This window comes from Plasmodium reichenowi, chromosome 14 (assembly GCF_001601855.1).
Source record: "Plasmodium reichenowi strain SY57 chromosome 14, whole genome shotgun sequence".
NCBI lineage: Eukaryota > Apicomplexa > Aconoidasida > Haemosporida > Plasmodiidae > Plasmodium > Plasmodium reichenowi.
The window spans coordinates 411,388-421,387 of NC_033659.1; the positions used below are offsets into that span (position 1 = coordinate 411,388).

At 19.4% G+C, this 10,000-nt stretch overlaps 2 protein-coding genes across 2 annotated transcripts in view; one reads left to right on the forward strand and one right to left on the reverse strand.

Annotated features, from left to right (window-relative positions):
• Nucleotides 1-1,820: 1,820 nt before the first annotated feature.
• Nucleotides 1,821-4,054, forward strand: PRSY57_1410600 (hypothetical protein; the record flags this gene model as incomplete). The annotated part of the gene is made up of 2 exons (XM_012909723.2): nt 1,821-3,485; nt 3,992-4,054. The coding sequence occupies 2 exons, from the start codon at nt 1,821-1,823 to the stop codon at nt 4,052-4,054; spliced, it is 1,728 nt and encodes a 575-aa protein (XP_012765177.2).
• Nucleotides 4,055-4,491: 437 nt separating this feature from the next.
• PRSY57_1410700 (plastid replication-repair enzyme) overlaps nt 4,492-10,000 on the reverse strand; it is a gene marked incomplete at both ends in the record, with an annotated part of 6,045 nt that continues 536 nt past the window's right edge. The window contains one exon of the mRNA XM_012909724.2: nt 4,492-10,000. This exon is cut by the window's right edge and continues 536 nt beyond it. Within this exon, the coding sequence (XP_012765178.2) occupies nt 4,492-10,000 (5,509 nt within the window).

The following is a 10,000-nucleotide window of genomic DNA, read 5'->3' on the forward strand; positions in this document are numbered from 1 at the left end:
ATAAAAAAAAAAAAAAAAAAAAAAAAAAAAAGTCCACAAAAATTAATACAGCCATATTTTATATATACAAATATTTTATTATTAATATATATATTTTTAATCAAAGAATAAAATATAAAATGTATTATACATTTATTCTAAAATGAATATATATATATGTATATAATTCATTTTAGTTTAATTATATAAAATGTATATCATCAAGCGTTTTTTCGTTTTTATTTTCTTTTTTCGTTTTCATTTTCTTTTTTCTTTTTTATTTAAGATATAAAGAAAAAGAATAGACGGACAACTGATATAAAATATGTTAAATTAAAACGGCATCCTTATTTATTTATTAAGATAAGATGTATGTTCAAGAAAAGAATATGTAGACATGTATAATAATATATATATATATAAATATATTTAGGTATAGTTAATATAGAAAATATATATAAAGATTATTATACCACACATATATTTTGTTATATATATGATAATTTAAAATTTTCCTAAAATGCAGTTTATATTTTATTACAGATTAAAATGATTTTTTTTGCCCGTATTTCTAAAAATTTTATTTGGTATTAATTCTATTCAATACAAATATTTTATATTTATTTATAACACATTCCAATAAAATAAACATGATCATTTTTCATCAACCGCTAAATTTATCATAATGATGGTTGTAAAATATATATATATATATATATATAAAATATTTATTAATTTTTTTTTTCCATTATTATTTTTCTTCTTTATTCATATGAAGAAAAAATTTATCAGCAAATCATTATATATATATATATATATATATATAATTATTTTATTAGTCAAGTAGAAATGCACATGATATATATATATATATATATATATATATATATATATATATATATATACATGTTAATCAATGATATTTAATTTTAATTATACTTCTTTTTGGAAAACATATTTATCATATTTAAAATGTATTTTAAAATTTTGAAAAATAAGCACATTTGATATATAGTATTTCCACTTATTCTTCAGAAAAATAAATAAATTAAAGATATTATGAATATATTTTTATAAGATTATGTATACATGTATACATTAATATGTATGTATTATGTTTTTCCTTCTTACAATAAACATAAAATTAGTTTATTCCTTCATAATTTTTTTAAAAGTATATAATCACCATTGTTCTTTGTTATTTTTTATGTTTCTTAATAAATACATTTATAATGTGGAATTTTATATTCTATGAATATATGGTTAAAAATGTATAATAAATATATATGCATATAAATATATATATAATATATATATTATATATATTTAATATATCAAATATATATTTTTTTTATAATTTTTTTCATTATATATAATTTTATTTATGTTATTCTTTTTGTTTTTATTTTATTTTATTTTATTTATTTTTTATAAAATGTATAATTTCTTTTGAATTAAAAATATTTTATTGTTTATGAATTATTATTATTATTGTTATATATATAATATGTAAAATGCACGAATAGTTTATTAATATTTTAATTTTTTGTTTTTTTATGAATAAAGAAATGTAGAATATTGGTGAGTTTTTTTGTATAGTTAAAAAAACAGAAAGGTGTAAAAAATATGAGAAGTACAAGAAAAGAAAAAAGTATATTATATGAAATATAATATATATATGTAATAATAAATACATAAATATATATATATATATATATTTTATATGTATTATATATTTCTATTAAGGCGGAAGAATGAAATATTTTAATATCAATCTAATATAAAGAAATATAATTATATATATATATATATTTGTAGTTATTTATGTAATTGTTGTAGATATGGATATATTTTCTCTAGCTTCTAATTTACAACAGATTGCTATAGGAGGAGTTAATTACGTAAATAATAAACTCCTTAAGAAATCTTTAAACTATGAAACAAATTATATTACTTATATTGTTATAGGAGAAAATGAGAAGACACCTTATGATATTAATATGTTTTTTTTGCCCTTCGAATTAAGTACAAAATTAACATTTAAAGATTTTAAAAAATATTTTCCTTTTAAAGGAAATATTATATTTCGATTTAAAATTGCATTATGTGATATGATTAATGTAATAAATGAAGGGATAATAAATAATAGTCCATTATTATTAAGAGAGAAAAATATTCAACATAATATCTCTCATAATAATAATATTATATCAGATGAAAATGAAATAAAAAATATATTAAAACAAGATAATTTTAACTACGTTTGGATAGATATAACTAATGATGAAGCTTTTATTCCAACTTTTAACGGATCTGTAATAGTAAAGGTTTTATTTGTTAATCATGAAAATTATAAAGAATATAATAATATATATTTTAAAAATTATAATTATTCACATAAGACATACCACATAAATGAATCACATTTATGTTCATATATTCCTCTCAAATATGATAACAAAATAAAAAAGAATAATAGTACCGATGATAATATTTATAATGATGATACATTAATACATAATAAACAAAATAATTGTGAAACGATTAAAAGGTCATACGATCATGATAATTTAGTTAATTTTAGTTATACAAATAGTTCTGATGAGTTTCAGAGAGTAAACAGTGATGGAGAATGCAAGAATGTGAGTGATAAAAATTTTAATTTACAACAAAATGATTTACATAAAAGTAATAATTATTATCAAAATGGTGTCTACACATATAATAAATATGAATCGAATGAACATATAAATATAAATAATAATAATAATAACAACAACAACAACAACAATAATAATAATAATAATAATAATAATAATAAATTATACGACGAACAAAATACAAAACAACAGGATAATTCAAATGAATATAATTATCAATATAATTATCATAATTCAAATATATATAATTATCATGATAGTCATCATCTTTTAGAAAGAAGAAGTACTAGTGATAATTTAAATACATTACATGAAGAAAATAAAATAATAAATAATTCCCAAAGTAATTATATACCATCCATACATATCTCATCATTAAACTGTAATGAAATGGATGCACACAACAAATATATGTCAACAAAAGGAGCAATCCATAATTCAAAATCTAATTTGTTAACAAGTCAAACAAAGAAGATCGAAAATAATTATAACAATAAAACACAAATGTTTAAAGAAAACCAAAACATAACAAATAAAATTAACAACAGATTACAAGAATTAAAAGAATATAGAGATCACGAACAAAACAAATTTAAAGAAAAAGTTCTCATAAATGATCAAATTAAAAAACAAATAAATAAGTGGTGTAAAAATTCAGATAACACATATAAAGATATTAAAGTATTGTTAACGACATTAAATGAAGTATTATGGAAAAATGCACAATGGAAAAATGTATATATGGCTGATTTAATATCAAATCCAAATGTAGTTAAAAGTGCTTATAAAAATGCAATATTATTATGCCACCCTGATAAAAATAGAAATACAACTACCGAGCAGGAGGTAACAAAATGAACATATATATATATATATATATATATATATATATATATATATGTATATATATATGTTTGTTATTTATATAAATATCCATATAATGATTATAGATAAATCATTACATTTATATATTTCATTTTTTTTTGAGATATATATTATAAATTAATAAGAAGTTTATTTTAAATAATGAATTATAATATTGGAAAGAAATTTTATATTCATAAAAAATAAAACTTAAAAAAAATCAAATATATATATATATATATGTATATATATATATATATATATATATATATATATATATATATATATATATAGTTATATACACAAAATATTTATATGTGTATATATTTATGGATAATTAAAAAAAAATAAAATAACAAAAATTTGAAAAATTAAAAAAAATACAAAAACTAAAACACATGCAAACGTAATGCAAAATATATATATATATATATATATATATATATATAAATATATTTATATATATATATTTTTTTTTTTTTTTTTAGTTAAGAGCAGAAATGATTTTCCAAGCCTTAAATAACTCCTATAAGGATAAAAGGAATTTATAATAATTTCAATATTTAATATCATATATATATATATATATATATATATTTTATTTTTTTGTATAAATGTAATAATCTTCATTTTTTTTTTTTTTTTTTTTTTTTTGTGTATAAATATTGTATCTGTCTATTATAAATTATTATCAATATAATATATATTTATATATATATATATATATACATATTCGTAAATATTTATATCATTTTGTTTTTAATTATGATCTAATTTTAAAAGACTTTTTTTTTTTTAATATTTAAAATTTTTTCTTTTTAAAAAATGTACTGAATATGACTTATATTCATAGTGCAATTTTGGTAAATATCCATAAATTTGAAGAAAATATAATGAGGTGATATATATATTATTCCATGGAAAGATTTATTTTATTTTATATCATATATATATTATATATATTTATTATTTTTTCGATATGTTCATGTTAATCCTTTGATCCCCAATTTTCAGCTATTTTTACAGAAACCTCACATTTAACTTTTTTCAAAAAGTAAGAAGCCGAATTTTCCATAGATTGTACTAAAATTTTAAGAGCTTCTTCCTGAAATTTTTTATTTACTTCGATTATAATTTCATCATGCACACATAGGATAATTTTACCATTAATATCCTTTAAGTTGTCATATAAATCTACTAGAGCTAATTTTAAAATATCAGCACATGTACCTTGTACAGGATAATTAAGAGCTTTTGTAAAAGAGAAGTATGGGAAAATAACTTTTCTATTTGAGAGTGTAGAATACTGTAAAGCTCTTTTTTGTTTTACTTGATTATGCCATTTATATATTCCTTTGTAGTGTTCAAAAAAAGAATTATAAAAATATAGACATTGATCTAAAGACATATTTAAACCATAATAAGTATTTGCATAATTTTTTAAGTTGACATAATTCATACCATATATAAGACCAAAATTGATAGCTTTTGCTATATGTCTATCTTCTTTATTAATATCAGGTATATTTTTTTTAGTTATAATACTAGCTGTTAATGTATGTAAATCTATATTATTATTATATGCTTTAAGCATAATTTCATCATTGGTAATTTCTGCTGCAATTTTAAGCTCGATTTGTTTAAAGTCAGCTATAATGAAGATATTATTATCGTTTGGTATAAATATTTCTCTTATACTTTTTTGTCTAGGTATTTGTTGTAAATTTGGTTTTTCACTACTAAATCTTCCTGAGAATGTTTTTAATTGATTAAAAGTAGTATGTATTTTATTTGTTTTTGTGTTAATATGTAATGGTAATTTTAAATAAAAAGCTGAATACAATTTATATAATCTTCTATAATTACGTAAACTTATAATTTCTTCATGATTTAAAAAATTCTTTAAATTGGAATCAGATGTATTTTCTATTAGTTTATTAGAAATATCACGAACATTATTTTTTTGCAAAGCTTTCAATACTTGTTGTTGAGAATTTACATTTATATTTTCTTCTTTTAATTTTTTTTTTAAATTATCTTTCTCAATATTTAATTCATTTAATATTTCATTTGTACTTTTTTGTAAATTTTCTAAATCTACTTTAATACCATTTAATTCCATATCACATATAGGTAAGATACATTTATTTTCAATATCATTTACTATATTCAAATTTTCTTTTTTGATTTCTTCTTTTAACTTTTTATATAATTTTAATAAACAACTAGAATCACGAGCAGCATAAAATAGTTGATTATTATTTAACAAGGAATTATTCCATACACTATTTTGTTGTTGTTTGTCTAATATTACATTTAAATATTTCTCAACTATATTATTTAATTTAAATCCATACATATTCTTATTTTTATCTAATAATTTACTAGCTATATATGTATCAAAAATATTTTCTATTTTGAAATTATTATGAAGCAAAAATTTAGCATCAAATTTTCCATTTTGTATTATTTTTATTATATTTTTATTTTCTAATACTTTTCTTAATCCATCTAATATATCTTTTTTGTTTATATTAAACATATCATAAATAATTACTGGATAATTTTCTACAGCTATTTGAATTAATCTTATATTTTCATCGAACACTTCTAAACCTGTTGTTTCAATATCTAATCCACAATATTTTATATCTTTATATATCAAATTTATATTTTCATTATAATTATTATTATTTATAATAAAGAATCTAGATTCTATATCATCATCAAATTTTTTCTTAGATTCAAAATATTCAAATGTGCACTCTGTAATTTCATTATTTTCATTTTTTAATTTAAATATATCTTTTTTTTTAATTATATTATCATCTACATTTATAATATTATCCTTTATATATTTCTTGGTAATTTCATCATTATGATGGTTATCTACATTATTTTCATAATTTCTATTTAGATAATCATTTATATTTCCTTCGTTACCATTTTTAACCATTGTATAATTAATATTATTATAACTATGATAGTTTGAATCGTTTCTATCATTTAATAATAATGTTTGGGGTTCCTTATTCATATTATTATTATTATTATTATTTATGTATATATTGTTTTCTTCTTCACTACATACCTTATTAGTATTCATACATGATGTATTTTGTCCATCACAAATGTTAGATCCAACTTTATTATATTCCAACATATTATTATTATGTGGATCCTTTATTTTGTTTTTTGATTTGTCATTTGCTAGTCCTTTATTTGGTCCATATTTCTGTCCACTTTTAATTGTAATATATTCCTTTGGTATATTTTGTAAAATACTAATAAATATATCCATTTTTTTTAAATTTTTTCCTGCAGTTTTTATATTTAATTTATTTGTTTTTATAAATGTTCTTATATCTTTTATAGAAGAATTATTATCAATTATACAATTTCTCATCGAAAGAACGACAACTCGATTTTTAAGTTTTTCTGCTTCTTCATCTTTTAGTTCTTCACACAATTTTATTAATCCTTCATTAGTTAGTGTATATGAGGATATTGTATCTTTAAAAGGATGGTTATTTTGTGCTGATGTGTTTAATATATTTTTAATCCCCTCATTATTATTATAATTATTACTACTACTACTACTACTACTACTACTGTTCGTATTATTATTATTATTATTAATATTCTTATTACCTTTTGAGTTGCCATTTATATTTTTATTATTTCCTGTTGATGATTTATCATCTACGTTATTCTTTTCCATTTCCTGTTTACTCCTATTATTATTATTATTATTATTATTATTATTATTATTATTTTCATTTTGGTAATTTAAATTTTGTGTAGAAGCTAATGATTTATTTCCATCAATCTTTAATGTATTAATACGTTCATTGTTCTTAATGCTTTTTATTTCATTTACACCTCTTTTACCATCATTAGTTTTATCTTCAGTCGATATGGTTTTTATATTCTCTAAACTATCCACATAAAGAGTAACATTTTTATTGTTATTCATATCGCTATTATCAATTATTTCTGTTTTTATCATGTCTATATTATTTACCCTTAAATTAGGATCTAATTTAGATCTATTACCTTTTTTAAAAGCATGTTTTGATTCATATTCATCAGCTAGCTGTTTCATATAATCATATTCATCACATAAAGTGAAATTTAAATTATCATTTTGTATAAAGTTATTATTAGTAGTATTATTTTGTAATGATGACGAAGAAAATTTATTTGATGGTAAATAAGTATTTGAAACAACATGCTCATTAAAATTATTTATTGATATTTCTTTTATTGTCATATTTTCTTTATTATATAAGTAAGGTATTTTCCCTAAACTTCCTTTAAATCTATTTTTTTTAATATCTATAAAAAAAACAGTTTCATTTGTTTTTGATACATGTCTTTGTATAATAAATACATTATCTGCTTCTTGAGTAGATTTTACACTACCGAAGACCGATGAAATAGATAATAAATTATTATCCTCTTTCCTTGGATGAACAACTAAAGTTATGTGAACATTTTTATTTGTACTAAAGGATCTAAATTTATCTATAGCAATATTTTGTAATTCGTATATATCAGAAAATTTATTTATATTTAACATAAATTGTAAATTATCAATAATTATATGTTTTACATCATATGCATACACAGCATAATCCATAGCATCTATAACCTGATCAATATTTGTACTACCATGGAACTTTAAAAATTTAAGAGGTAACAGTTCAAATTTATCAGCATATATATCAAATAATTCTATATTTTTTTCAAGATTTTTTCCACAAAATTGATTTAACATAACTTTTCCTAATTTTACATTATTTATTTCAAATGATCCCCATAATGTTGATACTCCTTGGATACAATAATCTAAAGAAAGTTGAGACAATAATGTAGTTTTTCCTACACCTGTAGAACCTGTCCATATAGATAATTCTCCCATTCTTAATCCATATAAATATTTATTTAATGATGGAATGGTTTTACTTTTTACACCATTAATTCGATCAGGATATTTTAATTCTTCTAATATACGTTGCCTTAAATCATTAAAATTTAATATTTGACTATGTTTTACCTTTTCACTAGTTTCTATAAAAAATCGTATATCAATATTATGTTTCAAACAATCATTCGCATCTTTTATAATTATATTATTTGGTATATACATAATATTATTATCAACAAAATAAGAAATATTATCTTCAATCGATTTTTCTACTTTTATTTTTTGTGACATATCATCATTATTATTTTCTATTATATTATTTTTCTTATTATCTTCAATTACACTTATTTCATTTTGTATCGCCTTTTTTTCCATTCCTTCTTTCAAATTATTATCACTTTTATTTTCATTATTTGTTATATTATCTGTTTCCTTGTTTTTGTTTTTTAGTATATTTACATTTATATTATTGCTAGAAATTTTATGTCCATTAAATGGATCAATTTCTTCTTTTTTCTTTATTTTGTCACTACTTATACTTTTTATATTATTACTCAGTATATTATTATCCATATAGTCATTATTAGTAGTATCATATATATTATGCATTGTTTCTTCTTTACCTTTTTGAAGTATCTCCATAGCATTAGAAGCCATCGATGTAAGGAGAAGACTCTTTTTGGTTAACCTTGACTTTTGTCTTCTCTTAAAAACATCTGGATTTAAATAATGGACATTGGCATCCGTAATTACGTTGGTTCTTCCTAATCCAATTTTATTAACGAAATTGAAGACGCTTGATTTTCCAGCTTTATCAAAATCTAGCCATAAATGTATTTTTTTAAACCTTTCTAAATATGGTAATAAATATATAGGTAAAGATTTTGATCCATTTGGTAAAGATATAGCTGGATATTTTGTTTCTTGACTTATGGTCATGGCATCAATTTCTCCTTCTGTCAAAACTATTTCTTCTGAATTTTTAATTAAATGATCACCAAAAAAAAATAATTTCATTTCATTTCTAACATTTTTAGGATATAATCTCATATAACCTTTATCCTTTAAACTTCTAATTTTTATTCGTACCACTTCATAATTATCATTTATATTATTATTATTATTATTGTTGTTATTGTTGTTGTTGTTGTTGTTGTTGTTGCTCATGTTGTTCATGTTGCTGTTGATTCCGTTCGTTTCTATCATATTTATTTCATCTACTTTTTTTATAAATGGAAATATAATACATTCGTGCTTTTCAAATTTACCAGAACTTTCAAAAGATTGAAATTCCATAACAGAAAAACCTATTAAAAACTTTTTTAAAGTATCAATGCTTAACTTCCTTACATTCATTAAATAATTCCTTGCGTTTTCAGCTTCTTTTGAATATAATAAATTCATATTATAAACCTTTACATCATTTAATGTTATTTTTTCTTCTTGTTCTTCATAAAAATTATTATTATGTACTACGGTACTTTCAAAATTACTAGTTATTAGATCCCCCATTTTCAATTTGAAATCATAGAAACTTCCTTTATATCCACATCTATGACAATAACTG